General features: G+C 43.8%; 1 protein-coding gene across 1 annotated transcript; it reads right to left on the bottom strand.

The window, feature by feature from the left end:
• Positions 1 to 382: 382 nt before the first annotated feature.
• Positions 383 to 1,840, bottom strand: LOC135827110 (uncharacterized). The gene has a single exon (XM_065339634.1). It carries the CDS (start codon positions 1,838 to 1,840, stop codon positions 383 to 385), a length of 1,458 nt encoding a protein of 485 aa, XP_065195706.1.
• Positions 1,841 to 20,545: the final 18,705 nt, after the last annotated feature.

Raw genomic sequence — 20,545 nt, 5'->3', positions numbered from 1 at the left:
AGCACCCTAAGTTGGGTTTCAGGGCTATTCATAATTATTATATTGTGTTGTCCCTATTTGGACCACGAGTCATTATATTGATGCAACAAGAAACGGAGGCATGTCGTGAGTGATGATAGAAGCCATTATTATTACTATTATTATAAGTCTGTTGGCGTTGCCATGACCAAGCAAGCTTGGCTAGCCAGACAAAAGAAACTAGAAACAAGCGAGGTCAATGAGGTGCACACATGCGCATGCAACTGCAGAATAGGTAAAACAGAAATATAATTGCCGGTATATCCAGACAGTCCAAAAAGCACAAAGGGTTAATAATACATTTGAATAATAATATAATAATAATATAGCAATCATTACAGCTGACAAAGCGGCATGATGTAATTTACTCGAAAGGTACGACGGACTCACAACAGTTGCACAGAGCACAGCAGACGGTGACAACCTTGTCAATGAATGCACATGATGTAGCTTTATCGTCATGCATGAGGAAAGCAATGGGCAAAGTGCCAGAGAGGATCGTGTATTTCTGGCGAAGCATTCCAATCACTCGCTCCACATGGATACGGACGCGTGACACTTGTCGAGCACTGTCCAATTTCAGCCTGGAGAGTTGCTTCTTCCCCTTCGTAAATGGGGGCATCACCAACTCTGCGCAGAACATGCCAACGCTGTCTTCAACAGTGAAACCACGGTCAGCCAGCACCTGGTCACCCGGATTTAGGTGACTAAGCAGACCGCAGTGCTCTGTGATGAACTTGTCTGAGGCTCTCCCGCCCCATGCATGCGAAATAAATGTAATGACACCTTGTGGCGCTACGCCAATCAAAAACTTTGCAGTGTTATGGCTTTTATAGTGAGAGTACGTTTGAGCTCTTGCCATCAGATCAGAAGGTCGTTCACAAAAAACTTCAAAGCAGTCAATAATGACAGCACAGCCCGGGAAATGCTTACGAAATTCAAGTGGCAGAGTTTTGCGTAGTTCGTCCCTTTCCGGCCATTTGACAAGTGGTCCCAGCATCACATGCATCACCCGGATCCAGCGCTGGAAAATCCGGCACACGGTCGACTGGTGAATGCCGAATCTGTACGCCAAGTCTTGGTCCCGACAATTCAGCCGAAGCTTCATGAGAACAATCAAGAACTGCTGGAAGAGAGAGAGCGTGTGGCGGTGGTGCTGTGGAACTCTCTTCCTCACGTGTTCAAATATGCCCATCATGGTCCCAAAAGACTGCAAACCAGTGTAGAAGAGCACCTTCGCGTTGTCTTTCTCAAACGACTCGATTGACAAGGTGTCACCTTGTCCTGGAGCGTGTGGCATCCGTTTGCTTTCCAGGACCAAACAGTTGTTTGTCTCCTCCAGCCGCGTCAAGTGCTCCATATCCATGTCAGTCTGCGATGAGACACTGGAGACTGCTACAGGATCAGACTCTACCTCTGCACCATAGGCACCAGGCAAATCTGCCATTGCCTCTGTGAAGTCATTCCCGGAGGCGTCCACTTTCACTGGTGTCTGCGTCTTGCTCTCCTCGAACGTCAGCTTCCGCTTCGCTCGGCGTTCATATGCCACCAAATCCCTCTCTGCTTTACGCTTTACAGGAGTCCTGACATGTTCAAAAAGTTTCGGAACGTAAGCGGGAGATAGTGGATCGTTGCTCTTCTCTGCGCCTACGAAATGGTCTGAACAGATCCTGCTACTGTCAGTTGGCTTCCAATTCTCTCGTCTCATAGCCGCAACCCATAGTTTGCGCCGCTCGTCCGCTACAGGAAACTTGTAAAACTTCACAGCCGTTCCAGGATCGGCACGATTGCTACATCCGACGGCTGCACAACTCTTCGGCATGTTGAAGGCTAAAAACTTCAGCAAGCGAGACACCAGCGGAAATCAAAATAAAAGTGAGGAACGATATGTCGACAACCAACAACAAATTTTACTTTTCCTCTCAAAGACTAGTAAAAAATAGTTCAAGCAGAAACGACTTCATTTTGCCACCCCTGCCACTCGCAGCCGCCTTGGCGCTCCTCGTGACGTCATTCGCATAACCTCTATTCATGCACTGGTCTATCCTATCCAAAAAAGAGTTTGCAATACCGAGGACGCTGTGAATAAAATGATGCGTATCGTGGCTCTAGATCAACATGCACTGTCTTGTCATTATGTATTTTGGACGCCGTCTGGTTTGTTGCACTTCCAGTGACAGAGCAGTCTGTTTGCCTTAGATCTCAGACCTAGATGGGGTGACGACTAGCATTACTAAATAGTAGTCATTACTCTGAATGTTGTCAGTCAATGCATTCACTAGATGCTAAGTCAATGCAAGGCTTGTATCGACTATGTGCTGTCCATTATGGTATTGATCTTCCGTCCATGATGGCAATACAGCCAGACAAACAGACTGGTTCACCGTCACACAAGTAAAACTAAGAATAGAAACACAACACAATAGCAGAAGCGCCTATTACTAGGGCTGCCAGGAGAGATCCGGCAAGTGATAATATGTTCTGTGGTTGCCGGAAGAAGACAGAATTCGTCATTGCAATATACATGGCAACCACAACAATACGCAGCAGAATCATAATTTCAGATGATAAATTAAGAGTGCTACCACAAAGAGTTTCTTCATGTTTACATGTGTATCAGTAATTGTCAAATACAGTACTGCATTTTGACGACTCCCTGGTGTGCAATTCTCAGGACAATGTTTCTTTGTTTTCAGCTCCAGATAGCTATATTTTTCATTGTAAAACATTCACGAATTGTTGTGTTTGTTGTTCAAGCAAAGGTGAGGGCAGAGTACAGATGAGCCTTGTACGAGTTTTGCGTTGCACAGGAAGACCACACACAGGCAGTGACTTTGCGAGGATCTGAGAACACACGATCATCATCATCATCATCATCTGCGTTGTCGAAAAAATTATAAAAGTAAAATAAATAAATTTTTCAAAGGATTGGGAAAATTTCAAATTCAAAGGATCAGTTTGGGAAGTGAACTTCATGAAAAGAGAAAAAATCCCCAGACTCCAAAGGCAGCTCACAAAACATCCCACACATACTAATGGCACTTGGGTCTTTCTCCCTCCCCCAGGAGACCACCTATGGTCAGTTTCTTGACCCTACCAGAAGTGAAAGAGAGTGATAAAGTTTTGAAAGGATTGGGAGAACTTCAAATTCAAAGAATCAGTTGGGGAAGTGAACTGTCTGAAAAGAGAAAAAAAACATCGAGTGCACCAGTGCACAAAACGATATTGTCAGCAAAGGAAATCTTCGGACGACCACGCTTTCTCTTACCATCCACGAACCCAAACATCATGTCAGGTTCAAGCTCCAAGCCAGACGGGCGGCAGGTTTGCCCGAAATAGGTCCGTTTGGGTATCGAGATCCTGGCTTGCAGCTGTTTCTGTACTCCCAACTTCACCAGGATACTTTCATTCGGGTGCTTCTCCAACTAGAATACTCCGAGCAGACGTTGGTAGCACCTCATTTCTGCTGGCTGTATTCGTCGTTCATCTGTCTTCCGGAGAGTCCAACTCTCAGCTCCATACAGCAGGACAGACCACACAAGAGCATGCATTATCCGGATTCTCAGCTGTCTGGAGGTGTTGTGGTCTTTCCAACTGGAGCATACGCTCTTTCGCCATGGCAATTCTTGATCGAATATCGAGGCTGCAATCACCGTTAGTTGTCTTCCAGGATCCGAGATAATTGAAACTGCTCACCTCTGCAATTCGTTCTCCATCGACCACAAGTGGCGTTGGAGCAGTATCGTTTGCACCAGCAGTTCAGGTTCCGATATGCATGATCTTGGTTTTGGACAGATTCAGTGACAGGCCCTTCTCTCTTCCAGTGTCAATAACAGCATTGGTGAGGGTGAACACTTCTGATGGATATGCACACAATCCTGTGTCATCTGCATATCGTAGGTTCAGCAAAAGCACGATGATGAGTTGAAGTTGTGCTATTCCAAATAATTGTTTGTGATCACAGTACCGCATCGAGCAGAACTGAATCTTTATCCAAAAGCTTATCGAAGGGAACGCTGCAAGACATTACTGAACAAATGATCCCTGTAAGGGCCACATGGCAGACGTCCGAGCCCTTGTCCATTTCCCGGACGTCCATCTCCAAAAGGAATTCCATCTTCGTCTCAATGCTACAGTGCGACTTGGCATAAAGTCGTACATAAAGTCTAGAGAGTCGTCGTACTTACGCGATCACTGAAATAAAATATTTTTTGCGGGCAATGTCGCCGTTTATTGCCCGCGGCGCGAAAGGTGCTGATTCCCTGGAGTATGGCCAACGATCACTGGCCATGTGATAATCCCAAATGCTTCATGATCAGAAACCATTGTAGCCCCTTAACAAACTGCAAATTGATTCTCCTCCGATGTCGTCGATTTCAATCTCAGATGTTCACACAATGACAATGATTGAAAGGGGAATTACCACTTCAACACATCGAAAAAGAGTTTCGTTTATGTTATAGTGTTGCTCTTCCAGAAAATTTCTCAAATACGCCGACCTCAGCATGCAATGTGGAGTCATAGTTATGAAAAGTAATGTTTGTACTTCCAGTGACAGTGTAGATTGTGACTTTGTGTTTGCTTCCGATCTCACTGCTAGAGCTTTACCCATTACTACCACTGCTAGTAAGCTAGTAAGCCCGTTAATGAATGACTGCATGTTGCTTCCCCTCCCATTATTATTGTAAGTACTCGCCCAGCAGAAGCAGCGTGGAATGTCTCGGTCTCCAAGGGTACGGCCGGATTTGATATCTTCTGTGTAGAGCGCTGGTCTAAATTTCTCACAAACGTGTCACATTGCGTACTTTCTTGGAATATTAGTCACAACAGTGCATGGACGTTTTTCAAACTGGACACTGAATGTCATCTGCACACCGAAATTCAGCACATTCTTTCTCACACTTTCCTGATTTCGAAAATAGCGAGGAAGAGTCACACTGTCCCTATGCTGTTGGTGATCACGTGATGTTGCAGCGCCCAGATCGCCATCAGAAGCGCCTTGCACCCTATGAGCGTGGCTGGAAAGTGAAAGCAATCGTAAGTCCAACGACTGTGGTGATTGAAAAGCCAAGTCCGGACAACCGCCGAGTGTCCAAGAAGGTTATCAACATTGCCTTGTTGACGAAGGATCTTCCCGATGCAGCTGCCACAGAGGCTAGCCTGAATAGTGACGAGCAAGATGACAATGGTATTGGTGTCTCCATTGATGTTGCTCCAACTGGCGGATATGCGCTACGACCTCGTGTCAAGCTCCAGGCGCCAGCACGTTACCGTGGGTGAGTATGACTATGGTATCAGGGGGAGAGGTGAAGTAGAATAGTTCGCCTCTCACCCCTCTACACAAGTATTTGATACCATACTGCACGTTTATTTATTGCTTCAAGTTATAGATTTTGAATTTGTACGTCGTGTTCTTCGTTTTGAGACTTTGCTTACCGTTCTGTTCTGTTATCCATACTCTGCATTCTCCGCGCCTGCTCTGTTCATTTCTTCTCTTTCTATTCTCATGTTTCCTTCCTTCGCTGACTCACACTGACTGTCAATTTGTCTAGTTTCAAATTGTTTCATCGTCTGCCAGATCGCAGAGATCGTTTCCTGCATCGTAGCTCACGGTTACTTTTCGAACACATTTTTGCGTAGGCATTTTCACGAGTTATGTTGACGTCATGCGCTTTCAGCTACGCGTCTTTATTGCGAGCATGCGCATTGCTTTTGCCTTCTGCCTTATCTGCATGCTGCGCTTGCTGCAAAGGTTAGCGTCCCCACGCTTGCTGGCCGAAGCCCCATTGACCGCGCCGCGTGCGTACTCGCACACGTCAGCCGGGCTTCTCCAAGTCGCCTTGCCCCGCCCCCGCCGGTTCCGTGGAGTTCCGGTTTTATTTCTCCTGGTTGATTAGCTCTCCCAAGATTGTGTTGTTGTTTTCTATATCCTTACCTAACTAATTCATTTCCAAGTATCAGTCCTTTTATTTACACCACTGTCGGAGTCCGCCGTTGTGAGTGCTCTGTGCATGTGCGGAGTACTAGTAGTGGTGAATAATTGTTGTGCTTGCGTTACACAACACCATAGGTCTATTGGTTTCATAACCCGGTTATATACCGCACAGCTCTAATTGGGGCCTGTCTCCAATCTACCACCCCCCCCCCGCGCGTGCCCAGGCCAACCATGCTGTTTTCTTATATAACAAATAGGCAAGGATAGGTTGGAGCGCTGCTGATCGGACAGAAGCACCAAAAAATGTTGTAAATGTTCAACGTGAGTGTGCTCCTTTCAGACGGTGACTTGGCCATCAATTGAATTTTGATCACATGAAGAGTTCGAACCAAGAATTACAAGGAGATATATTGTTCTAAACTCTGCACTTTCCGGATCCATTTTCAACTCCTTATCGACGACAGGATTTTTCACTTCAAAAGTCTATTTCAAAACTAGACACTTACCCAACAGAAGCCGCGTGTCAGAATTTACTTGTTTTGTTCTCCATTGGCACCGCTAGAATAAACCTCTCATTATCATTATTATTATTCTCAATTCATGGATGGCATGGTGTCAACCAAATTATGAATGAGGGCTTCCAGCCATGGAATAAAAGAACAAGAAGGCACAAATGCACACGCAAAATATGACAAGTTAAATGAAAATGAAAATGAAATAAAAGATTCTGTGTAGAGATTCTATAGTGCTAACATACATGTTACATTGCAACCAGCCTTCCTGCTCTAGTAGTCATCAGAGGCATTGGACATGAATTACCCGGTCATACTTAACCGATTGCGTGTCTATCACGTCTTGACTATCTATCACCTATTATCTACGCAGGAGCTGACACAGAGTAGTAGACAATCATCACCTTTGTTGTTTTCACCTATAAGTACTTGGTTTCTAGAGAGAAGCAGTCAGTGTTCACCAGGTTCACTTGAAAGAGCAGAGCTACTGAAATCTGGTCGGTCACCGTCGACGGTTTCAAAGAGTCCTTCACAATTCCTGGGTAGTTTGCATGAAGCTTGTCTTATCTTAGCAATTCCGGAGAATTATGGTCAATCTAGAACTACAATTTAAAGTCACAAGATCCAGTTTATCCCATAACCTTCACGAGTCTCTGCAGTTTCATCGTATTTGATTTTGAAACAAAACCTGTGGAGGGCGATACAAATCATGTGCTTAGTCTGCTGAGGTCTCACGTAATGCTGGAGAATGGTGGGCACGAATCAGAGTAGCCCTTGACTAGAAGTCTCATTGCTAAATGTCCAATCATCAGACAAAAAATTGAACTGCAGTAGCACAATACGTCCTAATCGGAAGCGTGTTTTGATAGACCCCATAACAATTTTATGGGGTCTAATCCAACCCAATCATAATTTAATTATGATAAAAAGAAAGAAAAGTAATTGCAAAAGATCTACCTACTACTTCCTGATCTGATAAAGGTTTGCTACTGTGCGCGATGTGCAAATTTGCTCATGTGATCATCGGTCCGCGGTTTACGGTCTCTCTCGAACCAGCCACGAACAGAGATTGAAACTTTTGAGGGGGTGCTTTGGCACCGAAAAACATCCCTCCCCCGCCTATGCCCATAGGTAGGAAGTCGGCAGCCGACTGCCTTGCATTGGCACTGATAAATTCCGTCTCAGACGGTCCGGTCAACGAGCGTCTCTGTCTGCTGGCCCTAACTGGTTTCTGTTTCTGGACATCCCTAATATTTTAGCAAGTCACTTTACCACCGTACGCTGTTATTTTGTGGCTGGTTGAGATCGGGCACAGCGCTCAATTTCGAGTTTGTCGCCAACCCTCCCTCACGTCCCCTCGATACAACCATGTGGTGCCACTCACCACACTGCAAGGAACAGGCTGAAGCGCTGACGATCACATTATTTTCTATAGCCGTGCTGTACCACCAAAGAGGTTTGTAGAGATTCAACGCGGGAGTCGGTTTGCACCTTAGCACCATCTTTGGCGAATACACGCGCTTCAACTGAATTGTTATTCCCGAGAAATTTCATGGCACCGAGGGGCAGTGCTACAGGTGGAATCCTGATAATTCGAATATGGTTTAATTCGAACATACCGCTTAAATAGAAGTTTTTCCAGGGCCGATTTCTGTAAATACGATACCCAGATAATTTTTTTCTGATAATTCGAACCTCGAACTGGACATGATCGGTTAATTAGAAGTCCCACAGATTCCACTTACATAGGAAATGTGTGAGATTTGTGTTAGGAAAGTGTAATTCGAAGTTCACTGTACACTGTACTGGCCAGTTCAGTTTACATGAGCAGGCTGTGCCGGTTAGTTCAGTGTCCGTCAAATTTGTGTCTGAGGTCCGTAGCGCAACTCTGCGTGACCATCAGAGCATTTTGACATACATATTGAGTTGTGGGTTCATGTTTGTATAATCATAATGTCTGGATAATTAGAAGTTTTTTGCTGGCATTTTGAGGTTCGAATTATCAGCATTTCACCTGTATTATGTACTAAATGCTGCACATTCCGACTCCACAGTCACCCACTTACCGACTGATTACATGTAGCTTCTATTTCTACTACTATTCTAAGCCCTCGCCTGGCAGTTCTCGCCCACCAGAAGCCGCGTATGAGGTTTTACTTGGAATACCTCTGTCGCGATTAGTACGGCTGGATTTCATATCTACAGTGTACAGCGCAGGTCTAAATTTCTCAGAAAAATGTCACATTGCGACACCCTTCCTGCATTCAGTAGTCAACGCTGTCAACGCACGTTTATTTACCCGCACGCCTAGAGTAACCTGCAAGCCTAGAGTAACCTGCACACCGAATGTGAGGACATTCTTACTCATACTTGCCTGATTGCGTGTACAACAAGTTTTAGCCGTCACCTATCTTCTACGCAAAAGCTAACACAGAATTGTAGATAATCAATCACCTTTGTTTTCACCTATAAGTACTTGGTTTCTAGAGAGTAGAAGTCAGTGTTAATCAGGTTCATTTGAAAGAGCAGAGCAGCTACAATCTGGTCTTTCGACATCGACGGTTTCATACAGACTGTGTCCTTCACAACACCTTGCAAGTTTGTTTGAAGCTGGCTTTATCCTAGCAATTAGGTCGAATATGGTCAATATAGAATTAATGTTTCGGGTCAAAATACACGGTTATTATGAGGACTTTGACGAAGCTATTCCGATGCAAAAGGTTTTGAATTTGAAATTTGTTCCCCTTTACTATTGGAGAGCTAGACCACCCACGACCTATGCAGATGCCCCAGTATAATCTTCAATCTCGGAGGTTGCAGTAATGTGTCGAAGCCATTTGATGATGTAGCTGAAGAGAACTTCGTTCATGCACTGGATAGACTTCACTTGGGTTGTCGTAAAGATCTGCGGATAACAGTTATCGATTGTCCTAGCCATTGGGCTGCAAATGTTGTCAAAAAGCTTTATTTCTGGCGAAATCCAGTGTACTTTCAAGGAGATCAGGAAGATTTAGTTATAAAAGTAGAAAGCGGATCATCATGGGAGACGCTCACGCCCACTAAGCTGTGCCAAGAATCAATACTCAACTGTATCCAATTTATATACCCCGGGTATACAAATTTGTGGTCCAGTTACCGTTTGTTTGGCAGTGAGGCGTGGACCGATGAATTAAACATCTTATATGGAGTCGTACACCCCTCACCTTTCCCCCACATTCGTTTATGTTTCTACATAATATGCATACACGATTGCTTACAGATGGGTTCAATACCCGTATTTCCGCTTGAAAATGTCAGAAAGTTGGTCATTTATGTCATAGCTTTTTTGGTGGGAAATCAAATTGATTGGTGGAAGGATTTGACGATTGATATTGCTGGCTGTGAGCTGTGCACAAGATTAGTGGATTCTGCAAGCATTTTTTCCCTTAATATTCTAGCTGATTTTCAATCCTTTATGCCACACTCTATGTTAAGTAGGATTAAACTTTTGTATGATTGGGGCAGTGCCCGTAAGAATGAAAGCCGACTATCGATTGGTTTCGGCTGTAACACTGCAATGAATTTGAAATCAAAAGAAAATGTTCGAGAATCTCTGATTCCAAAGGATGTTACAACAATACTCTCCCCGAAACCATGAACGCATCTTTTTGGAATAATAAAACCTAGGTTTCATGCAAAAGTGCTTGATTTGCGTTTATTCTTTTAATATGTAGTCAAATAATTGTTCTCACGAACTTCTTCCATAATTTTGTAATTCTCCCGTTGTGTTCTACGGCTTATGCGATTCGTTGCAGTTTCTGATATTTGGCAGATACATACGTGTACACAGGACTATCATAATTAAAATGGAGATTTCCTGAAACAGGACAATTTATCATCAGGCTGTGAGACACGGCTAGCCCTTTCCCAAAGGTCCTCTGTTAATTCGCACTTCGTGCTTTTCGCGCCCCTCGTAATATGCTGAAAAGTGCTCTTTTTCAGTGAAAACAGGCAAAAAGTGCTCTTTTTTCAGTGAAAACAGGCAAAAAGTGCTCTTTTTCAGTGAAAACTGGCAACAGGTGCTCCTTTTTTTACTGAAACCAGGCAAAAATGCTCTTTTTTCAGTTAAAACAGGCAAAAGTGCTCTTTTTTCAGTGAAAACAGGCAAAAAGTGCTATTTTTTCAGCGAAAAAAGGCCAAAGGTGCTCTTTTTCAGTGAAAATAGGCAAAACCTCTTTTTTCAGTGAAGCATAGCAATGATGCATACTCAGATATGAACACAAGCTGAGAAATGAATACGCGCTCTTCCAGTCATGGGTCCTCGAAAGGCAAAACAGAAAGTAAAGTTCAAGAAATCCACTTTTTACAGCATTGTGTACACCGGGTACACTACTTGTTGCCCCCCCCCCCCCCAGAAAAGCGGCGTGCCAAGGACCATGGAGCACTCGGAAACAGTGATCGCATGCATGAGCAAACAGATTTTAGCACTTTTTCAGGTAAAAAAGCACAGAAAGGGCGATATTCACCAAAAAAACGCAATAAAGGGTGAAAGAAACGGGCTTTTCCCAAAAGGGCCAAAAAAGCGCAAAAAATGGCCAGCACCTTTGAGAAAGGGCTACACACGACACAAAGCACTTCGCATCGTTCGTTGTAACTAATAGTTTCTTGCCCATAGGCAATCATCAGACAATTGATACTGGTTTAACAGTTGGGCATGAAACTTTTACTTGTAGTTACAACGAACGATGCTTGGTGCTCTGTGCAGTGCGTAAGATAAATCTATTCGAGCCTTTCGGAACGAATATTGAGCACTATACCGAGCCGGAGGACTCTCATTTGTTGTCATTATGCTGTGACACAACTGATGTGCATCCACTCTCACACTCAGCACACACTGTCGAGTCATATGTAGTTTGGACGCTATTGGGATTGTTGTTCTTCCCGTGACACAGTAGCCTATGACTTTGAGGAACACAAGCTTCTTGCCTTGACACTCGACTGACTCACGACTGGCATCCGGAGCACACGAGGAGTACTTCGCACATTCCAATCGGCAAACCTGCAAGAAAGCACCACTCCCTGCTATTACTCTAATCGCTTGTCTGGCATGTGTGAGAATTTACTTAGAATTCCTTGGTACAACTGGATTTGATATCTTTCGTGTAGAGCAATGGTCGAGATTTATCACAAACATGTCACATTGACCTACGTGGAGATAATAATTTTAATATAGCTATGAATAGGATGAAGGCCGCAGACATCACGCAAATACGTTACTTGTTTGACATGTATTACTGTGTATTTTATAACAAAAATATTATTGAAAACCCAAAACCCATAATATGTTTGTTATAAAATACACAGTAATTCATGTCAAACAAGTAACGTAGTTGCGTGATGTCTGCGGCCTTCATCCTATTCAGAGCTATATGTCACATTGAGACAATATTTAGTCGCACTTGCCTGATTTCGTGTATAACAAGTTTCGAGTATCACCTGTAATCTACGCAAGGGCTATAAAGGATTTGTAGATAGTCATCTTTGTTTTCACTTATACGACCTTGGTTTCTAAAGATTAGCAGTCAGTGATCATCAGATTCATTTGAAAGAGCGGTGCAGCTGGAATCTGGTCTGTTAGAGTGGATGGGTTCATAGATACTGAGTCCATCACAAATCCTGACAAGTTTGTGGGAAGCTGGTCTCATCCTAGCAATTAGCTAGAATATGGTCAATATAGAAATAGATTTTACTGTCGCAAAACACGCTTCTTATCATGATTATGACGAGAGTGTTCCGATTCTGCAGGTTTTGAATTTGAACTTAGGTGCCACTTTATTATTGGAGAGCTATACCACTCACGACCGATGCCGTTGCCCGAGTTTAGTCATCAATATCGGAGATTGCAGCAGTGCTTCGCACCCATTTGATGGTGTAGCTGAAGAGAACTTCGTGCGTGCACTGGATAGTCTTCATTTAGCTTGTCGTGAAGATCTGTGGATAAAAGTTATCGATTGTCCTAGCCATTGGGCGGCTTAAGTTGTCCAGAAGCTTTGTTTCTGGCGAACACAAGAGTACGTCAAAGGATCTAGGGAAATTATCGATGTCAAAGTAGTAAGCGGATCATCATTGGAGACGATCACACCCAGTCATCTGTACCAGGAGTCATTACTGAATTGTATTCACAGAATATACCCCAAAATCAAGCTGGGAGGTGCAGGTATAGCTGGCTTGTTTCTGAATGGAGCAGTGAGGAATTATACTTCAGTAGTGAAGTCTGCTACACAAACATTAGTATTTTCATGTTTCATTATAAAGTGCATACAGGATTGCGTACTGTTAGGCTCAAGTTCGAGATTCCCAATTGAAAATGTCAGAAGGTTTGTCGTTTATGTCATAGCCTTTCTAATGGAAAAGCGAAATGGGTGGTGTAAAGAGTTTACGATAGAAATTGCTGGCTGTGAGCTTTGCACAAGATTAGTGGTTTCTGCACGCGTATTTTGCCTTAATATTTTAGCTGACTTTCAATCCTTTATGCCACGCTATTTGTTCTAAAGGATTAACCTTTTGTGGGATTGGAGCCATTCCCATGCGAATGAATGCGGATTATCGATTGATGTAGTTTGTCCTCGTACTTGGTATTTGACATCAAATGAAGAATTTCGAAAATCTCTGATTGCAAACTATGGTACAACATGTCTTTCCCCCAAACCATGATTACAGATTTTTGGATCAATAAAACCGAGCTTTCATCTAAGTTGAGTGATTTGCTTTTACTCTTTATGCAGTAGAATAATTATTCTCACGAACTTCTTCCATTTATAATTATGTCCTTTTTTGTAATACAGCTTATGAGATTCGTTTCAGTTTCTGATATCTGACATATACCTATGTGTACACAGGACTGTCGTATCCAAAAATGTTATTACCCGAAACAGGACAATAATAAGCATTATGCTTTCATGCAACTGATGTGCTTCCACGCTCAACCTCCGCACGCAATGTCGAGTCATATGTGCAGTTTGGACGCTGTTGCTATTGTTGTACTTCACGTTCCGCAGTAGCCTGTGACTTTTGTTTGGCTTATATTTCCTAATTTTTTCACTCTTCTAGCTCGTGACGACTAGCACCCTTCCTACGCTGCATTGCTCTGAATATCGACCGTCATCGCGTTGACGGTGTATTAGGTGTGAATGCATTGACCTGGGGTCTAAGATGACACTGTAGCCAGGAAAGCAGACAGGTTAAAAGTCGGACAAGACAAACTAAGAGTAACAACATAGCACAATCCCATTATTGCCTGATACTAGGGTTGCCAGGAGAAATACAGACACATGTACAATTTCGCTCCCTCAGATCCGACAGTAGGAGAAATACTTTACACAATGTATAGTTTTGCTGAGATGCAACTGATACGCATCCATGCTGAACTTCAGAATACACTGTAGAGTTATATACTATAATTATGGAGACTGTAGGTATTGTTCTACAGTCATGTACTTTCTTTGACAGTACATCACGTGATTATTAAATTTTTGTGTTTGCCTTAGAGCTCACTTCTAGAACTCCTAAATACTAGTGCTAATGTTGCCCTGCATTCCTCTTGAATGCGTGCATTTAACGCATTCACTATTTGCATTATCATTACAGGGCTTGCGTAGTCGTTGTGCAGGGCGTGATAGTATCGACTTCAGGTCGAAGCCGACACGATAGCCAGGCAAGTGGTCAAAATTATGTACAGTTGCGCTCACTGAAATCCGACATGGGAATAAAGACGGGACTCATGGACTACTCTCGACCACGACCCTGTTCTTGTACATGTGCACGTCCATCAGCACTGGTATCATTTCTAGTGCGTCAGGGTGGGCCACAACTCGAGTGCGGACCTCGTGGCAGATTTCACTGAGCATATCTGTGCCTGTATTGGAATCTCCTGTGCCCGACCAGGAGATTATAAACTTCAATTTTTATGTCATCTTCAGTGCATTCTGTCCTGTACTTATCCAGATCAGTAAGAAGTCGGCCGCCAACTGTCTTGCGTTGGCACTGATAAATTCTGTCTAGGTTGTTCCAGTCAAACGCACGTCTCTTTCTGCTACCCATGACTGTTTTTTGCTTGCAAACATCCCTTAGTATAGCAATTCATTTCACCACTGTACCACTGTACGGCTGTTATTTTGGTGGCTGGTTTAGATCGGGAACAGTGCTTAAATTTTAGTTTGTTGCCAAGCTTCGCCCACGTCCCCCTCGATAGGCATGCTGTCTTACTAAACATACTGAAGGGGACAGGCTGAGGCGTTGAGTATCAGACAGTTTCCGTAGAGGTCCTATACTGCCAATTTTTTTTGCAGAGATTCGACGTTAGAGTCGGTTTGCACCTTAGCACCATCCTCGGCGATTATATGCTCTTCAACTGAATTGTTAGTTCTGAACAATTTCGTAGCACCAAGGGGCAGTACTATAATAAATAATTGCCCCTTGGTGCACATATTTTACTAAATGCTGCACATTCTGTCTCAACAGTCACCGCCTTACCGACCGACTACATGTTAAATCTCTTACCACTATTATTCTAAGCACTCCCCTGGCAGTTCTCGCCCAACCAGAATCCACGTGTGATAATTTATTTGGAAATCCTTGGTCGCGATTCGTACGGCTTGATTTGATATGTATTATTTAGAGCGTTGGTCTATATTTCTCACAAACATGTCACATTGCGACAGGCTTTGGTACAATATTATTCTCAACAGTCAATGGACATTGAGCAACCTGGACAACGAAAGTAACCTAACCACCGACACCACATTCATACTCACACTTGCCCGATTGTGTGTATAACAATTATCGATTATCACCTATCATCTAAGCAAGCGCTAAAACTGAGTTGTAGACAATCACCTTTGTTTTCACCTTTAAGTACTTGATTTCTAGAGAGTAGCAGGCAGTGGTAATCAGGTTCATTTGAAAGAGCAGAGCAGCTTTAATCTGGTCAGTCACCGTTGACGGTTTCATAGAGACTGAATCCTTCATAACTCCTGACAAGTTTGTATTAAGCTGGTCTTATCCTAGCAATTAGCTAGAATATGGTCAATATCGAAGTAACTATTCGGGCCTTTGGACATGGTTATCGTGAGCCTCATAACGAGGTTGTGAATTTGGAATTTCGTCCTAATTTACTATTGCTGAGCTACACTACCCTCGACCTATCCCGATGCGAAAAATTAATCTTACAACTCGGACGTTGCAGTAGTGCATCGCGGAGATTTAATGGTGTCGCTGAAGAGAACTTCGTGAATGCCTTGCGTAGACTTCGATTAGCTTTCCATGATGATTTGTCGATAACAGTTATCGATTGTCCTAGCCATTGGACCACTAAAGTTGTCGATACGCTTATAAACTGGCGATGTTCGCTGTGCTGCAAAGGACGTGAGGATAGCCTAAAAGTGGATATAGTAACTGGATCACCATGGCAGTCAATCACACCCAGTTATCTCTACCAAACATCATTACTGAACTTCATGGAATGTGTGTCGTCTAAATACAGCAACTCTGAAATTCCCTGGTCTCAATTTAGCTTGTATGTGACGGAGACCAGGACCGAGAGGTTATCATTCGTATTTGCACCGTCCTGGCCCCACCAAAGCCTCAACCCGTTGACGCTTCATTTTAGATCCTACTGCTTACACCATGAAATAGGGTCAGATTTTGATATACCACTTCAGTACGTCAGAAAGGTGTTCCCTTTTGTCCTAGCTTTCCTGATTCAAACAACTCAGTACTCTAAAGAGTTCAGGATGGTTATCGAAGGCTGTGGGCTATGCGCAAGTTTGGTGTTTTCCGCTCGCAAATATGTTCTCAATATTCTCGCTGACTTTCAACCCTTTACGCTTCAATTATTTTTCACAAATGAAGGCCGCTTTTCATCTTTTGATCGTAGCCAGCCAAATTTGAACCCGGTAGTGCTAAGGCGTGTGAGCGGAAGACAAGACCCATTGTTTATATTTTGTAGGTCGGATGAAGTATCTGAAGAATCTGTGATGACAAACGTTGTTACAACATTTCTATCACCAAAACCATGAACGCCTGTAGGAGTAAAACACATTCCTTTCATTCCAATTAGCTTATAATTGACGTGATTGATTTTCTTTTCTTTTCTTAGCCAGCAAAATCCTTTCTCAAATCATCGTTTACCATTATTTAATTTTGCCTTTCACTATCCTCCGTTGCGTTATAATCATAGCTATTTGGAATTCGTTGCAGTTTCTGATATTTGCCAATCAATAATCATGCACTGGGCTATCATAACCAACTAAAAGATGGCCAAACCCAGGACGCTGTGAAACAAATGATGCGCATCCTGGCTCAACCTCAACATGCACTGTCTTGTCATTTTACATTTTGGACGGCGTCTGGTTTCCTATACTGCCAGTGACAGAGCAGTCTGTTAACCTAAGATCTCAGACCTAGAGGGGAAGACGACTAACATAACTACATTGAAGTCATTACTCTGAATATTGTCAGTCAATGCATTCACTAGGTGCTAAGTCAATGCAGGGCTTGTGTTTACTATGTTCTGGCCAGTATGGTATTGATCTGCCGTCCATGATGTCAATACAGCCTGACAAACAGACTGGTTCAACGTCACACAAGCATAACTAAGAATAGAAAAACAACACAACCCCAGAGAAGTGCCTGACACTAGGGCTGCCAGTAGAGATCCATCTTCATGTATAGTTGAGCTCACTGAAATCCAACAAAAGGAGCACAACTGGCATCATGAACAATTTCTGCCTCCATAGTTTCGCACCAACCTTTACGTCCTGTTTCAGCACACTAACACGTCCAGCCGCACTAGTACCACTTCCACTGAGGCAAGGGCAATGTACGTTTAGGACGACAAGTATGCACGCCTGGGGCTGGGTTCAACGAGCACAACTTCGGATCTTTCCAAGTTGTACATTGTACTGTTGAGATACCGAATTCAAATAAATCAATACCTACCTACCTACTTCTGTTTGCGCATGTACGTTAATGCTTGTTGGTACCTAGCTAACACGGGTAACGGACACAGACTGATCTAACAGAGACTATCATGAACGGATTGGGCATTGTGTGGAGATTGTCAAGTTCAATTTTCATTTTCTAAAGAACATTTTGTAATACGCAATTGGTTTGCATTTATATTTAGTTGTTGTGTCACGCCAGTGATGTGGGGGAATTTTGCCAGACTGTAGCACTGTCTTTGGGATTCGCGCCGAGCTGAGTTTTCAATTATTTTGTTCCTCGTTTCAAGACCTCTCGAGGAAGCTGAAGATCGGGGAATTTGTCCAAGGGAAGGTAAAGGTATCGATCCTTCAACAGGTAGTACTTTCATGGGAAAAATTCGACTTTCACAAGTGTTGACGTGAGGAGACATCCAGGTAGCATCTTGCTGAAAGGGCTATTGTCCTGTGCCTAAGCAGCATAACCGTGTCTGAAGGAAAAGGGCCATCATTAGTTCATAGGTCAATGCCGGGTCAATGTCATTCCAGTCAAACTCCTGTATGTCTACAGCGTATGAATGGTTTCTGTTCGAGATTATCCTCAGATCTTACTTTCGCAGCAGGTGACGTCAGTGCCGTATCACCAATATATCTATTGTTTTCGTGCTTCGTTTACATCGGGTGCAGCGCTACATTGGCGTTTGTCCCCCCCCCCCCACCCCTCCCGACCAATAATACTGTATTATTATACAACAAAGAAGCGGAGGATATTTTCGACCACTGATGATCAGACAGATTTCTGCAGAGGGCATGTAGCGCCAAAGGGGATACTACGGCATCAACGGCAGTGTAGGTTTTCAGCTTAGCACCATCATAGACTTTCACATAGGTTTCAACCGACATTATATTCGCAACAAGAACGATTGGTCAGTACAAATTGCTAAACCAAATGCTGCTCGTTCCGACTTCATTATAACCTCTTTACGAACTGCAGAATTCTTCTAATCCGATGTCTCGGATTTCAAAATCAGATGCTTATACCATGATATCGATTCAAAAGAGGAATTACCCCTTCAATACCTCAGAGGGTTTCTGATCCAGACACTATATTTTTAAACATTTATCATTTTTTCGAAGGCTGTGAGCTGCACAAGATTGGTGGTTTCTGCCCGAGAATCGAGCCTTAATAATATCGCTGACTTTCAAGCCTGTACGCCAGCATATTTGATCGAAAGGGATGGCCTTTGTTTATCTTCCTGGTGTAGTCATGGAAATGATAAGTTATCATAATATTTTGTGTCTGTATGTTCTCCTGGATTGTCGTCTTAGTGTTGTGAGTGCGATGAAGAATGTGAAGAATCTCTGCTGGCAAACGATTTGCAAACATTTCTTTCACATGGATCTTGAAAGCAGATTCATGAACAAAAACACCACCTTCAAATCCAAATTTCCTTTCATCTAAGGCGATTGATTGGCTGACGAGTATACATTTCTGCCAGTAGAATAGTCCTTCACCTAAATGTTTTTAATTTGTTATTCAATCTGCACGGGGCCATCGTGTCCATCCAAAGGATTGCCAGACACAGGAAAATGTGTGGTTTCGCTCTGATCCAACTGATGTGCATCCACGCTAAACTCAGCATGCACTGTGGAGTCATATGAAATTTTAGAACCTGGAGGGATTGTGGTATTTCCAGTGCCTGTGCAGCCTGTGACTTTGTGTTTGTCTTAGAGCTCACACTTGGAGATCGTAACGACAAGCAGCACCAGTGCTACTCTGAATTTCTTCACTCGATACATTCAGTACATGGTTTGAGTTGACTCTGTGATGGGGATAAGGGCATAGAAGTGTGGTCTGATTTGACAATGAAGATATGCGGTAATAATAATTAGCGCCTGCACCCGAATGCATCAGAGCAGTGTATAGGAAATGGGAGAGCCAAGTGACTACATGCAATAGAAAGTCACAGAGCAAAACTGCATGCATACCCTCGTATTCTCACAACACCGAACAAGGATGATTGGGGTACACCAGTGTGCTGGTTTTGATCAACTGGTGAAGCAATTGGCGGTGCAAACAGCCAAAGTGATCGCTCACGACTGAGCCGCAGCATTACCCGCGACCGGGTGCAAAGTTCCCTGATCGACGTTGCAAACAGTCAACCAGGGTGAAGCAATTGGCGTTGCAAACGGCCAAAGCAATCGCTCATGCTTGAGCGGCGATAGTACCCGCGATCGGGTGCCATGACTACTGATTGGCGTCGCAAACAGCCGACCAATAGTATGCAATTTTAACCAGAGATAGTAGCAGCAAAGCAACCAGTTGAAGGAAGCTGTTTCCACCTAGATAATGTGGGAATGGGAGGGTGGGTGGCAAACAAATTCCGGTTGCTGCTCAGTGACACTGCAAAGGAAAGCGCAAGCCAAAGTCAGCACAGCAAGAGCTACCCAAGGCGATTTGGGCGCGCATGCGCAGCAGTTGACTGCACGTGTTAAGCCAGCTCAGTCGCAGCTAGCACGAGATAGAGAGCAGCGCATCGGTCTTATCGCTAACTAGGGTTAGCCCCAAAGCTAACCCAACATTTAGCGCTTGCACCCAAATGCATCAGAGCAGTGTATAGGAAATGGGAGAGCCAAGTGACTACATGCAATGGAAAGTCACAGAGCAAAGCTGCATGAATACCCTCGTATTCTCACAACGCCGCACAAGGATGATTGGGGTACACCAGTGTGCTGGTTTCGATCAACTGGTGAAGCGATTGGCGTTGCAAACAGCCAAAGTGATCGCTCACGACTGAGCCGAAGCAGTACCCGCGACCGGGTGCAAAGTTCCCTGATCGACGTTGCAAACAGCCAACCAGGGTGAAGCAATTGGCGTTGCAAACGGCCAAAGCAATCGCTCATGCTTGAGCGGCAATAGTACCCGCAACCGGGTGCAATGACTACTGATTGGCGTCGCAAACAGCGACGAATAGTATGCAGTTTTAAGCAGAGATAGTAGCAGCAAAGCAACCAGTTGAAGGAAGCTGTTCCCAGAAAACCAGCACACGGCACCCCAGCAAGCGTTCACCACCAATGCACGAGAGCTAAGAACAAGTGATTAAGGCACGAGATGGATAAAG

This window comes from Sycon ciliatum, chromosome 11 (genome assembly GCF_964019385.1).
Source record: "Sycon ciliatum chromosome 11, ocSycCili1.1, whole genome shotgun sequence".
In the NCBI taxonomy this organism is placed as follows: Eukaryota; Metazoa; Porifera; class Calcarea; order Leucosolenida; family Sycettidae; genus Sycon; species Sycon ciliatum.
This window is presented reverse-complemented; position numbering and strand designations above follow the sequence as displayed.

Excerpts from the sequence above, each read along its gene's own strand:
- LOC135827110 (XM_065339634.1), bottom strand. The coding sequence starts at position 1,840 with ATGCCGAAGAGTTGTGCAGCCGTCGGATGTAGCAATCGTGCCGATCCT.